A 15,047-nucleotide genomic window follows, 5' to 3' on the forward strand; every position below is an offset into this window, starting at 1 on the left:
TTAATCGTCTCATTTTGTACTATCAAGTAATTTTTTGTGTTTCCACCTTCCCTCCCATTAAATGTGAGTGATGTACACATAATGAATAGACATATTTCACAGACACTGTCTTGTTGATGTACTTTGCGTGCAAATATGGCATTTTGATTTCAAATTATCCATCACTAATTAAAAAAAAAAAAAAGAAAGAAAAAAAAAAGTAGTTGAATTTAGCTGAAATTCTGTTATTCCATTGCCTGATAGACCTTTCATTGGGATTTTCTATAGGAAAATTCTTTGATGAACTACTTATATCTATAACATGCCTAGTATCTCATTATACTTTTGAATATATTTGACCTAACACTCAGAATACAATTTGTTAAGAGGGAAATGCAGTGTATTCTTTGAGCTGCTTACTCTAGCTATTTCTATCACCAACATATTTTATCTTACAAAGAGCCTTTTTTCAGGTAAAGTAGAACTGTGTTCTGCCATTATATTACTGAGATACAAATAGATTAAAAGATTTGTCTCATTCCTAACAGGGCTACACAAGTATATCGCTTTTCCCATCCAGAATCCATTGTTTTGTTTTCCAGTTCAATACATCTGATCACCTTTCCTATTCAGACTGTGAACACTACTGCTATCAAAAAAATTACTAAGGTTCTTTCCATTCAAGAGAAATCCATAGTATTCTGAGAGAGAATATAGATGAGAAAGTGTCTTAGTTCTGCACTAACCATAATTGAGAATCTTGAGTATAGAGTACAGAAAGAAAGAGAAAATCTGTCAGGATTAGAACAATAATAGTTGCACAAGGGAGAGATACCAAGACCCGGCAATATGTAGTTTGACCCTATTATATCAGTGTTAAAGAGCATAATGAGTATTTTGAAGAACAGAAGAAGGGCATGCAAAAAAACCACTGTAATGGAGATATACAACTCTCTTCCTTTTCTTCATACATAATGCTGCTATATCCCCATGAAATATGAATAAGCCTGTGAAGGCAAAGCTGTTCTATTGAGTGTTACATTATTATTTAGTACTGTTAAAGTGTTTTGCTTAATTTTCGTTGAGATAAACATTTGACATTGGTCACTTAACAAAAATTAGTTATTAAATTGCCATTACAGTAGCACTCACAGACATACATGTAATTGTAAATACCTGCATTTCAGTTTTAGTATCGGTAAATATCAGTATGCAGACACCCCTATATCAGTACAAGCCTAAATGCTGTCCCAGGCAGGAATAGATTTAAACACAGACTTGTTATTTTTATTTTCTGGACTACAGAGAATATTGAGAGACTCATGTGTATGTAAAATAACTCACTTCCGCTTCATTAACTTTCAAAATACATTTGTATCTACATGCATTGTGGTACTGTAGTTTTTAGGTCTGGTTTATTTTATTTTATTTTATTTTATTTTATTTTATTTATTTATTTATTGGTTGATTCAGAGTATTTTTTCTCAGTGGTTGTTTTTATCTTTCAGACTTGAATCTCCAACTAGATCTTTGGTGATGGAAGCACCCAGGGGAGTGCAAATCAATGCAGCTGCAGGAGACTTAAAGGCTACGTGTAGAAAAGAACTGCATTTACAGTCTACAGAAGGGGAGGTAAGCTCAGCTGGTAGAAAAATGTTCTACTGCCCTGTTCAGCTTAAAACAAATAATGCAAGGATCATTTATTCAGCAGCATGGTAAACATACAAGAAGCATTCTGGACTCGCTTATACTAAAACAAGTTTTGTTTGGCTTGCTCGATGATTACTATTTATTTTTCTTTTTTCAAATATTTGAATTACTAAATCTCATGCACACTGAAAAAAAAGTGAAAAGGATAGAGACAAAGAATAGTTTTTAGTGTGACACTCAAGAAAAACACTATCCAGTCCTCCAGCACACACTTGGGAAAAAGAAAATACAGCTAAGTGATGATGGTAGAAAGTAATTTTGGATGAATTTGACAAGCTGAAAGAGATAAATTGAATTAATAACTTATTAAGCTATGATAATGTTTCAACAAGTTTGCTCTGCATACTGCATATTTTCCCTTTGGCTGTTATTGCCTCTGAAAGATAATTTCAGTGCTGTGGTCATTGTATGATTTTACCAGAATCATATTTCAGTGATCAAAAATCCAAAAAATTTGGTATGGATTCTTCATGTGTAAATCTGTGTGAAATCAAGTAAAAAAATATTAAATTGGGTCACTGGTTTGGCTCACAGTCCATGAGTGGCAGAAATATCTACTAGTGTACATTGAAAATATGTTTTTGGAAACAATTTCTTATTATCTCATATAGATAGTGTTAATAGAAACTCAAGAAAAGTTATAATAACTATCTTTTGCATTGTTGGAGTTGGAATTCAGTTAAGAATAAAATGCTTTATAGAAAATTAAAAAAAAAAAAAAAAAAAAAGACAGTGTAAAACAAGCTTAATTGAACATTCTATTAAAAATATGTATTGTATTCCTGGGCATGGTAAATAAGACTCTACTCATCTGTGATTTCCCATGTAGATGTTAGATTGATATGAGAGAGCAAGATAGCAACTTTTTCCCACCCTTTCCCAAGAAGTTCTTGTCTGCTAACACATATCTGACAAAATTCAAGGTGTCTAAATATGTCGTGAATACTGGCAGTCCCAGTAAGATCCCCCCTAAGCACTCCCCCCTAAATATGCAGAGAAAATCCATCCTGAGATAAACTGTTTAGATAGACCCTACTGGAGGGAGTCAGAAGAAAGTACAGAAAGATATGAACACAGTGTAACTGCAGTGTTACCATGTGACCACTCTGGAGCATTACAGCCCAGTGTGAAGAACCAGGTTAAACATCTGATAGCCAAAATATCTACAGCAACATATTGACTGAGGTAAGTAATTGAAGCCCAAGAGATACACAATGGATTTTCAGACTATAAAGAAAAAATTATAAACAGTTAAACTTTACTAATAATTCAGAAAACACATTCTCAATAACAAAAATAGATGTAAAAAATAACCTCTATTTTAGAATAAAAATATGTTTTCTTAATCAGGTTTCATTCATGAGTAAAAGAATATTGTATTTGTGACCTGGTTCTGGGAAACAATGAACCATATTTGTGGAAAGATATTTTTTGTACTAGAAAAAAAATACGTGATTTTTGGTATCATTTTCATGCTGGTTAACTTTTAGTTTTTTTTCAAGTTTATAAGCTTATTTACTAAAACACCAAAGATACACTAGGTAATAATTTCCTTCTATAACATAATTACTGCTCTGTCATACCAAGAAATAGTTATATGCAATCAGGAAAAAATAATTATTAGCCATGTAGACAATTGCTATGAATTCACTGCGGGTTAGTCTATAAAGCGTATATTTTTCTTTTATTTAAAAATAACTTTAGAAAATATATTCTAAAGAACATTAACGTGTTTACAAAATAATTTTCCTTTACCCTTATTTCTCATACAGTATAATCCTTAGCCTCCCACATCACAAAATGAAAGCCTCTGCAAGTATTCTCAGTTCTGCTGTTTGATACATTTTCTTTTTATTTACTACAGTATTATAATAATCCTTTTAGCTATATTACACATAATAATTCATGATCCCTGACTGAATACTAGGGGCTGTAATTTCTATTCACATTCTACTGCTCTTTATAAAACTCTTGAGCTGCACCCTTGTGAGCCAAGGCATCAGCAGAATCCTTTGATTCAATTACAGCTTGGCATTTAATTGTGAACTATGTTTTATTCTATAAATAAAACATAACTAATGGTTTAAAGTAGCAATCATTTGCAAGCAGAAAGCAATATGAAGCTCTGAGTTCTAGCTGAATCTACTGGTTCACAGAGGCAGAAAAATAACTTTTCTTGTCTGGAAATTCAGCACAATTGACTTCTAGCTGGCTACTGCATCTTTCACATATAAGCACACTGAATAAGTACAGATCAATTTTGAATTCTGCAGATACTAGATTCTGCTATGTGTAAGAGTACGTAGAAGTATACCTGAAATACATTATGATATAAACACAGCATCCTATATAGCTTACTTCATGCCAAAGACTATTTGGTCTAGCAAATAATTTTAATGGTCTTGAAATACATCACTCTTTGAAGGGAAAGGCTGCAAACTAGCCTTAGCTCTACTGAAGATGATGCAGCTGCTATGTACTTTTTCAAGCAGGTTCTGTGTAAATAAAAGGAAAAAGGCACACTGACACTTCTCTTTTATATACATGAATTTGCTTCTGCAAGGCCTTTGACGTGGTCCCCACTGCATCCTTATCATTATGAGAGATAGGGATTTGAAGGGTGCACTGTGTAATGGATAAGGAGCCAGAGGGTTGTGGTCAGCAGCTCTATGTCCCAAGGGAGTCTGATGATGTGCAGTGTACCCCAGGAGTCTGTCTTGGAAGCAGTACTCTTTATCTCACATCTTTATCAGTGACATAAATTATGGGATTGAGTGCAACCTCAGCAGGTTTGCTGATGACACCAAGCTGAGTGGTGAGGTTGATAAAGCTGAAAGGATGCCATCTAGGTCTTAATAGGCTTGAATGTTGGGCGCATGTAAACCTAAGAAGTTCAAAAAAGCCAAGTGCAAGGTTTTGCACTTGGGTCAAGATAATCCCAGGATGAACTAATACAAAATGGGAGAAGAGCTCCTTGAAAGCATCCCTGCTGAGAAGGACTTAAGGCATTCTGGTAGATGAAAAACTTAATATGAGCCAGCAGTGTGCACTCACAGTCCAGAAAGCCAATGGTATCTTCAGTTCCATCAGAAAAGGGATGGCCAGTGGGGAGAGGAATTTGATTGTCCCTGTTTACTATGTCCTTCTGAGGCCTCAGGTGGAGTACGACATCCAGTTCTGGCGGCCCCACCACAGGCTTGTTCAGTCTGGAGAAGAGAAGGTTGTATGGCCTTTCAGTATTTAAAGGAAGATTAGAAATGGGGGGGAAATCAACTTTTTAAATTGGTAAATAGTAATAGGACATGGGGTAATGGTTAGATTTAGATTAAATGCCAGGGGGAAGTTTTTCACTGAAAGGGTGGTAAGGTGCTGGAACAGCTTTCCCCAAGGGACTTTGAATGCCCTGTCCCCAGAGGTGTTCAAGGCCAGGTTGGATGGGGCCCTGAGCAGCCCCATCCAACCTCAAACATGAACTATGTTTCTCTCAAATTCCATGCAAAGGGGTTTTTGTATGTTTGTTTTACTTTGTTTTGGTTTTGCTGAAATTACTAACAATAGCAGTGTTGCATCTGCAAATTTAATCTTTTATGTATAATCCTGACTGCGTATGTACAGACAAGGTTTTAATGCTGGCTTTATGCCACCTTTATCAAACTTCTTCATCTTGGGCTTTCCCAGAGTGTAGCTATAGGAGTCTGTCTAAACTGCAGTGCTTTCCCACCTTTCTGCAAAGGCATTGAGCTTGTCAGACTCACTGCAACAGATACTCTTTTGCAAGAATTCAGTTCAGTTTCTCTGCAACGCAGTACAACTAGTATCCTCATTGCTCATCAGATTTTGTGGTGTGCCTGTTGGGACAGAACATTAGAGCTAACGCTCAAGATCATGGCATGAGAAAAATGTGATTTCATCAACATCACAGTGTGAAATTTGAAAGTGCTGGTGGAAAAACATGTACATCTATGCCTGATAAGATCATTTAATTTAATGGTGAAATAATTGAGCGACATTGTATTGCAGTAAACTCTGGAGTAGAAGTCCACTGAATTAAAACCTTAGGGCACTACACTACAGAATCTCTGCAATTAGGAGATGCAGAAGTGTAGCTGTCCTGATATAAGCAAAGAGATAGAAATAATGAGTAAAATGACCAAGATGAAAGCAACCAAAAGATTTTATCTTGTAGCATGATTAAATATCCAAAACACTACTAAGTTATTTTTGTTTTGTTGTAGTTTTTGGTTTTGTTTTGTTTTGTTTTGTTTTTGTTGTTGTTGTTGTTTGTTTTTTGTTTTTTTGTTTTTTAGAGCTCTTTTCAAGCTATCAAAAGCCGCTGATTATAAGTATATGACAGTCCAGGCTTCTGTTTAATATCCGGCAGAGTTAATGTTGAAATTGAAAGCACTTTATCATGTTCTGATGTTAGTGTTTGATCTTTCTCTGAGTAGAAAACGATGCTGAACACTATTCAGTATAAAAGATGTGCTAATATTTATGTTAAGCTTACACTGTTGAATGGTATTGGAGTTTTATTCAATCCTGCTGATAACTCCACCATTGCTGTGATAATAGTGGACTTGTTAACATTTGTTTTATTTCTTGCATTAGAAATGAAAGAGTGCTTATTATTTGCATTAACTCCACTGACTGATGATTAGTCTTTTCTTTCCTTACCACATTTTACCAGTTCTAGCCTCTAGCATTCTATCAAGTTCCTTGTTTCCCTCATCTGTAATTTTATTTTCTCATTATGCTTTCTGTAGTTACTTTTATATTTGCTCCTATCTGAGATGAACTTTTCACGTATGCAATCTTCTTTTTCAGTTGCAATTCTGGTAGAACAATACTAACTTGTTCTCAACACTGTCCACATTTCTTCCATCTAAATTATTTTTACTGGGCTTTTTGACTCCTAATTACTTCAGGTTTATGAAACTGGAATTTTAAAACAGCTTGGGTATGTGTAAATGCATCATTCTTTTGTTATAAAAATTGCAGAACAAAGATAACAGTTCACTGCGTTTATTTTTTGTAATGATTCCTGTCAGTAAGGATGAGAATTAAGAAAGGCATCATGCCATGCACTTGTCATCTGTGCCTCTGAGATTCTTCCTTCTGTCCCTTTTAATGTTATTTCCCATTGATGACAGCATCTTCCTCTGGGAGGAGGAGGCCTCGACAGTGTTTATATTATTTTGGGCTATGTTCAGCCTGTATTTCCTTCAACAATCCCAGTCATTTACATTGTTTCTGCTGTGGACAGTAATGTGATTGTGCATCAGTCATTGCATGGATTTTCATTTATCTTTCTCTCCTCAGTTTTTTCCCATCCTGCTGTCAGTCACTTCTGGGTTCTGTAGTGCTTCTGCACTGCTTTTCTGCTATATACCACCGGCTTAATATATGTAATAATAATAATATGCATTTACTGTTGGAAATGTCAAATGTCATATGTTCCCAGTTCCTTAAATGTACTGCTGACATTGTGCTGTGGTGGTGTCAAGTTGGCTATTTTGATTTTCAATACCGTATAAAAATCACTCACCTTCCCCTAAGCTTCTATAGTCATTTACAGAGATAGAGTCATTTTGCTTTGCTGCCATAGTCTGCATCCAAGTTAATGGCTGATCTTGCTTTGGCTTTCATTTACTCCTTTCATAATTAAAAAAAAAAAAAAAAAAAGACTTCCAAGCATCTGGAAGCTTATCTGTTTGTACTAGTGGGAGTAGTGGTTGATTTTCATTGTTTTTTCTTTATTTACCTGATTTCATGTCATCATGAAAATTTAACAAAAGTGTAAATATTGTAGAATATGATACAGATTTATTAACATTATTCGAGTTTGCTTTTTAATACCGTCTCTTGTTTCTAACAGAAGGAGATAAAACACCACAGTTTTTAAAGTCACTTGATATGTTCAGAAACAAATGGGAATAGCACAATGGCCTTCTTAATAGGAATTTAACCTGAAATATTATATGCTCCTAAATTAGGTCAAATAAGCTCTTTAATTTGTGTGAGTAAATCTGCATCCTTATTTTATTATTCTCAGAGTGAAGCTATTGTTAAGTCCTTACTGCACAGTTCAGCACATATTTCCTGCTGCTTACAGGAGCACACTAGGGAATGCACTTTAATACCTCTTCACATTTGTGAAAATAAAAACTTTCGCAGGATGAGGATATGCTACTGCCATGAATGAATAAATTTTAATCGCAAATTGCACAAGTGAAAATTGGAGCTGTTTAAGAATACTGTCTAAATATTTCTGTATGACATTTCTTGTATCTGAATAAACGTGTTGGGGGAACCATTTGCATATACTGTAGTAATGGGTATTAATGGGTAGGCAACTTCACAGTTGAAAAACAAGAAATGTTGACAGCTTATATATTTGCAAAATCTCACGACTGCCTCAAATACATGTTTGGTTGGGTTTTTTTTTTGTTTTTTTTTGTTTTGTTTGTTTGTTTGTTTGTTTGTTTTTAAATACTGGAAGAAATGTACTAATTCTTTTATTTCCTCTTTTGTAGATATTTTTAAATGCAGATACAATCCGCCTGGGAAATCTGCCAGTGGGCTCCTTCTCCTCCTCTTCACCAAGCTCTTCAGCTCCTCGCCAGACTATTTATGAGCTCTGCGTCTGTCCCAATGGTAAACTTTACCTGTCCCCAGCAGGAGCAAGCTCCACGTGTCAGTCCAGTAGCAACATCTGCTTGTGGAGCTAGAAGGACTCCAATTTATCCTCACACCAGAATAGCCTTTTGTTACTATCCCTCTGCTTCACAGTTCTGCTCGGTTTCCCTTGTGACAAGTTTGACGCTTCAAATGGCCTGCAGAGCAACTTCTTCCAGTGTAAGCAGGAATACAGCGCTGCCTTCTCTCGTGGTTTGTGTTACCACTCAACGTAGAGATGGGAGTGAGATATTCAGAAATCAGTGTATTCTTCATCAGGAAACCTGGAACATAATATCACCTTTTATCCAAAAGGGAGAATAACACAGGTGCCTTTGCTACATGAAGTGAAGCACATAGTTTTAGATTTTTGCAGGACCTGGATATGAACTGCACATATATATATATATACAGTACATAAACAAATTTGCCCAGAATCTGATGGTGAGATGAATTGGTTACCCACGTATGATAAATAACTCTACTGTCTGAAAGCACAATTTTCCATTCATCTTTTTGGATGTAAACTTTTATCCCTGAATTTTAAAGTTTTGAAGCATTGTGTGATGCTTGCTTTACTAAACGATTACATTCAGTAAATGGTTTTTAACACAAAAAGAGACAGAATCCCTCCCTGAGTTTGGTTTCTTTAGAAGTGTGTTGTTACTCTTTGTCTACTAAGTCTAGGGTTTTGTACACTAGGTAAATTTTGGAAGTGCTCAGCAATATTACCTTTCAGAGTGAAAAAAGACATCTTCTCCTGTTTATCTGATCTGAATGGCCTTTTATATTAATTTTGTGGCTACTGCATGTGAAGCAATTGCTTTCACTAAAACATACAGGCTTGGGGAAAGAAGAACAGGGTGAAGAGGGAAATACTGATGATATGTCTTTTGACCATTGTATTGCTTTTCATAAAGTAATTATAATTGGCAAAGGAAAAAAAAAAAATCTTCAAAAGTACATCTTGTCCATTTTCTAGCTAACTACCACCATTTGAACATAGCATAAATATTAGTACTAACGCAATGTGTAATGCTGAGAAGCAGTTCACTAACAAGTGGTATGACACTCATATTTTTTATTCTCTTTTGTTTACCATCTGCTGCTAAGGTATCATTACATTGACTTCATCAGGACTGTTTTTAAATAATGCAGCCCCATTTGCACCAAGATATCACTGCTGACTTCCTATTTTTGACCGGTTTAATATGGGATTTCTTACTTGTATCAACATTCATACTTGATTCATTTGATTTCTAATTGAAATCTTATGAAAACACTTTGGTATACTGCTACATAAATTTATCACACCATTGATTAACAAGAGTATCTTGAAACTTACAGAACCCAGGAATGTAAAACAGTATAAAAATGTTTCCTATTCTGGAAGATGGCTTGATTACATAAGGTAAGTGCACTTTTTAATATTATCCTTTAAATTACATCACCTAGCATGTAGATGTAGAGGCTTCTGAATGTAAGATCATCAATTCAGTGACAGCTTTTGCAAGGTAACTCTGAAGGGCAAAGAGTGAAAGGTGAGTATTTCTACAGAGTATATATTTTTGTCTTTGGAAAAAAAGTAGAAAAAGAAGTAAACTAATGTTTTGATTACCTTGCTATTTTATTACCACCTAATAAGGCTGACTTTGTTTTCACTTCAGGTGAAATTCACTCCTATGCAGAAGACCAGCACAAGACGGGTGCATTGCTTAACTGGTGCTAGTCTTTCCACTGGTTCTCTTCAGAGGTGTGAATTTCACTCCATAGCAAGAATGCTACACTGGTGTTTTCTAGCATTTAAATCAAGATTTTAAACTAATTGTTTTATTTCTTCAAAAGATGGTTAGTAAAAAATAATTTGTTGTTCATTTAATAATTTTAATATTTCACTTGAAAGAAAATGTGTTTGAAAATATTGTAGGAAAATATATTAGAAGCTTGGAGATTTGTAGTAAGAGGGACAGAAACAGATCCAAACAACAGGGATAATAAAACATTTGAAAGTCCATCAATGCAATATACACTTACTTAAAACCAAAAAGAAATAGATGTCTTTTTATACTTTTTGTTCTACTTTTTACAAAATAGCATGTAGGTGTGAAAGTCCAAGGATGAAAGGATAAGTAGTATTCCAGGAGGACAAGATAAATCCATATGCATTCATTATCTCTGTACACCCACAGACACTGGTTGTTTCAAAGATGAAGAGGTTCTACTGACTTATCTATTCTGTGAATTAAATTCTACCTTCTTACAAATTCCAGACAAATCGACTAAGTTTTTTTATTATTATTATTCTCAAATAAATTCACTGGAATGGCTTGCAGATACTTTGTCATGCATATTCTATTGAATATTTCTAATTTGTTTGTTCTTCACTCTATATAATAATTTACCTGTAGTATATTTCTAGCCACTGAACAAATAGACTGAAACTTTATAAATTCTACACGAACAGAATAAAAAAGAAACAAACAAACAAACAACAACAGCAAAAAACAAACAAACAAACAACCCTACATATCTTTTGTAACGGGATTCATATTCACAAGGCTAAATATTTTACCTCTGTGTATGAGGAAAACTTAGGACAGATATGTAGATAGTACATTGGACAAAACCGAGCCAGTAAGTCCACAAAGTTTTGCACCATCAGGATCTTCTTGCTACCAGTCATTTCAATCTGCCCCATAGTATTTATGATACCAAGTATCATATGGCACAAGTAAATTTGGGAGCTTTGGGAAACTATGAGGTGGTTATAAATGTCTTAATATTCTGGTGGCTTTCATAATATTGATATATACATCCATGAAAGCTATAAGAAAAAGAAAAGATCAGTTTTCATTTTTAAGGATTTTTCTGGACCACATGACTTCAAAGCGTATGAGAAAAGGGATTTCAATGCATTTAAAGGACTAAAAACATCAGAACACCAATAATATATAAGCAGTATCATTTTTTCTGAGCAGGAAGAGAAATCTATCTGGAATTTTTTCAAAGTTTGGAGGTGACAATAGTAGAGTTCTTTAGTTTGTAGTATGCTTCAAAAAGTGACACAGTTCCACCATGTCATTTCAGATGCAGGAAAACTGACAGATCTTAGTGGAAATACCATGTTAAAACATGGAGCTATACCTTTACTATTTCAGTCCTGGTTTTCTAATGTCAAGGCATGAAATAAAGGTCATTATGTGCAGAACCATTCAGAAATTTTCAGTTACTTTTTGTCACCTCCCTCAAAAATTCTTGGCCCTTTCTTTGTTTTAGTCCTTATTAGCCAAGTATAATGTCCCACTATTCATATTATGTAAAGTTCGTGCTGTATCTCTTACTATACTAGTGTCTTAACTAAAAATTTTATCACTTATTCCAGAAAAGAGATGTTGCTTCTTATTCCAGCTAAGGATGAGTTTCCCTTTAACAAATCACTCTGTTTTGACAATTGTAGAGAAAGATTGAAGACCTCAAGGTATTTTTAAGCATTAAAATTAGAGCAATTAAAAAAACCAAGCAAACAAACAAACAAACAAAAACAACTAAAAATACTCTTTTGAGGCTCTTTCTAGTATATGAATACATGTATCAAATAAAGCTTCTTTTTGTACTCAAATGTTTGGGAACCACTAAGATAGTATTGCAGCTGTTTGACTTTTCTGGAGTTATCCCTATGGCAACAGTGAAACATACGAAAAGACCTTATTAGCTACATGTATTTAATGCATACAAGAGATTTATCTTCTGTAAAAATATGCATCATTATATTATAGGATACTGTCTCTTTCTTGTTTAAAAAAGAAAAATAAAAGCATCAGCAATCTCTCAGCACTGTTAGCTGTATGGTTTTGTACTGCAGTTCATTTGTTGGTTAAGTGATAAGACCAAAGACTGACACTTCTACTTTATCTAACATTATGACACTGCTGCTTCTACTAATTCTGTTGGAATGAAGAGAAAACAAGTTGTAATTACAACATGAAATTGTAACATAGTTTAGATTTGTACAGCATTTTGAGCTGTAGATTGTTCACTTTTTCCCAGAGGTTTTTTTTTTGTTGTTGTTGTTGTTATTTTCTTTTCTTTTGTTTTTCAGCATTGTGCAGTTATGTTACTGTTTGTACTTAATATGAATCTTCCAGTGTTCATAAAAAGAGGAGAGTGTATATTCCAACCTGTGCCAAGATATTGCTTCTTTCAGCTGAAGCTATACTGTTTTGTTTGAAAAATGGTGGTTTAACTGGACAACACAATTTCATTTTTTAAAACATTTTAGTTGCAGAGGGCTATTACATCTGTGTTGAAGATACAGCCATAAATGCCTAGACGGGTTTTATGAAGGTTGCTTAAGATACTCTGTTACTGACACTTTGTATTGTTTTTTATGGTTTTGGTTTAAGATTCTAAATCATTGTCTAAATAATAAACATGTAAAACACTATGGAATTACTATCAGCTGATTCACAGTAATGAGTATGTAAGTTGGATCAAAGGTTGAGTGTCATATTGTTTCAATCAGTACTCAGTAAAGGTCTGCTAACCATTTTTGTTTTGTAAATTTCGCATTAATGATTTTCTTGTGTATATAATATATAAAAAGATGGGAACTATTTTCTTACACATACTATGCAATATGTTTGTAAAACTGCAATATTACCAAAATTACAAAAGCTGTGCTTTTGTACTCTTGCTTTATGTAAAACAAATCTTTTTTCTATTTAACGGATTGTCATAATTGTAGATAACATTATTCAATAGCACTACACTAAAAATTTAAGACTTTTTATTTCAGTTTCCTTGGGTTTTTCATTTTGTGAAAATAACAGCAAGGTTTTGGAAGTTGGAAATTGTCTTTTTTTTTTTTTTTTTTTCCCCTTGGAAAGATAGAAATTTTACAGTATATAATTAATATAGTCTGAAATATCCTTTACTACTTTCCTTTGATTTTGCATTTTTATCTGGTGCTACTGAATAACCATGAATAAATGTGATCTATAAATTAGGGAACATATCAGAATTCACTTCAGAAATAAAAAACTTTCTAAGGGTGAGAGCAGGATGCAGAATAACTGATGAAAAAAAAATTTTTCTGGTTTGTTTGTTTTATATTCTTTTGTCTACATTAGCCAAAATGTAGTAGCTTTAAGGTTTTCTTCTCACACAACACAATAGAGTTTTGTTTCAAACATATTTTTTAAAACATTTACTGCACTTAAATGTAGTATCTGTGTAAAGAAAATCAGAATATTAAAAAAATATATGGGTTTTATTTCTACATCAGTTTTACTGAAGAGTCCTCATCTCTTCTACTGTAAAAGCATATTATACTGAAGAAATTCCTTTGTAGTCTGACAGAATAAAAACAATATGTAAGTTTAAACTGCACCAACAAGCCACTTGGCAATTACACAGCCATGTCAGAGATTGTGATGGTCTCATCAATGCAAACAAGTCCTACCTGCATTTAAGTTGGTATCCATTCTGTTCACCACACATCCTTGCAAATAGCTCTGGTAAAAAGCAGGGTAAGCATGAAGGTGATTTGTTTGCACTGAGCTCCTTCACATTATGCTACGGTTTTAGCAATATTCACAGTAGCCAAACAGTAGCTAACTGTATAATGCCTAAAAAACTGCAGTTTCTGCACATGAGCAGGAGTTGCATAGACCTGTCAGTAATTCTGGTCATTCTTAGTTTCATGTGACTAATTGACAATAGCTGATACAGCAGGAAAAGAAACTCTTAGCCATTTTATTCTGGTTTGGACTAGTCTAATCCAGGAAAAACTAAATGGTACAAAAAGACAAGTGAAAGGTTTAATGAAGGAGAACAAAACAAAACTACATTGCGTTGGTTCAACATAGCCCATATTGAAACCAGAATTTAATACAAGTTCTGCTTGTAAAAAGAACGTTTCCCCTGAAACACTAAATTGAATTTTTGAATTTTAAAATATTGTTTGGTCTTTAAACAACACATACCTTATACAGACCAGAACCAGGACAAGTTTCAAAACACACAAGGAAAAAAAACATATTTTACAAGCCTGGTGTGATCTGAGCCAATATTACATAGAACACAAACCTACCCTACTTATCTGAGAAAGTAAAATCATCAGAATAAGAAATATTCCCTCCATTTTGAGAAAAATAAAATTGTTAGGATATTTGACCTGTGGAGTTCCCAGATTTTCTAATGTCTCAGTTTCTAAAGTGTTTAATCTATTAGAACCATTTTTATTTGAAGACTCTGGCCTTTGGCTTAACCAAGTTCACTGAATGCATTACTTAATCTGAGAAGAAAGGTGCCTTTTTTTATCACACATATACCTCTTGTTTGTGAGACCTGTGAGGGAAAAGTTCAGTTTCCAGCATGATCCAGAGCATATTAACAAGTAGGACTTACACACAAGAGAATCATTTTTGAAGGTCAGATGTTGAAATTTTTTGTGCGCTTTATGGTATTTTGGAAGCCTGCCTACAGTCATTCTTCACCGGAAAAAAAGAAATCGAAAACATATAACTATTTTCTTTGTAGGTGGCTTATATTCAGTTTTTCTTACCCCAAATACAGAAGCAGTTAGAGAAAGTAAAATCCTCACCCTTAGCCCCCACCCACCATTACCCCTTCAGCTAGTCTTCAGCTGTTCCTTTTAGCCTCCTTTTTGTTCCTAAACAACA

General features: G+C 34.1%; 1 protein-coding gene across 11 annotated transcripts in view; it reads left to right on the forward strand.

Moving 5' to 3' along the window:
• Positions 1 to 13,451, forward strand: part of SGCZ (sarcoglycan zeta) — a 348,739-nt gene extending 335,288 nt beyond the window's left edge. For 8 of the 11 annotated variants that reach the window (XM_032444281.1, XM_015862366.2, XM_015862367.2 and 5 more), the window contains 2 exons: positions 1,488 to 1,611; positions 8,223 to 12,808. In XM_032444281.1, coding sequence (XP_032300172.1) covers positions 1,488 to 1,611; positions 8,223 to 8,417 — 319 coding nt within the window. In that variant the 3' untranslated portion in view covers positions 8,418 to 12,808. Of the gene's footprint in view, positions 1 to 1,487; positions 1,612 to 8,222 lie in introns of all 11 variants that reach the window. The other 3 variants (XR_004306979.1, XR_004306978.1, XR_004306977.1) reach the window with 3 other exon arrangements.
• The last annotated feature ends 1,596 nt before the right edge of the window (positions 13,452 to 15,047 follow it).

Source organism: Coturnix japonica, chromosome 4 (genome assembly GCF_001577835.2).
Source record: "Coturnix japonica isolate 7356 chromosome 4, Coturnix japonica 2.1, whole genome shotgun sequence".
In the NCBI taxonomy this organism is placed as follows: Eukaryota; Metazoa; Chordata; class Aves; order Galliformes; family Phasianidae; genus Coturnix; species Coturnix japonica.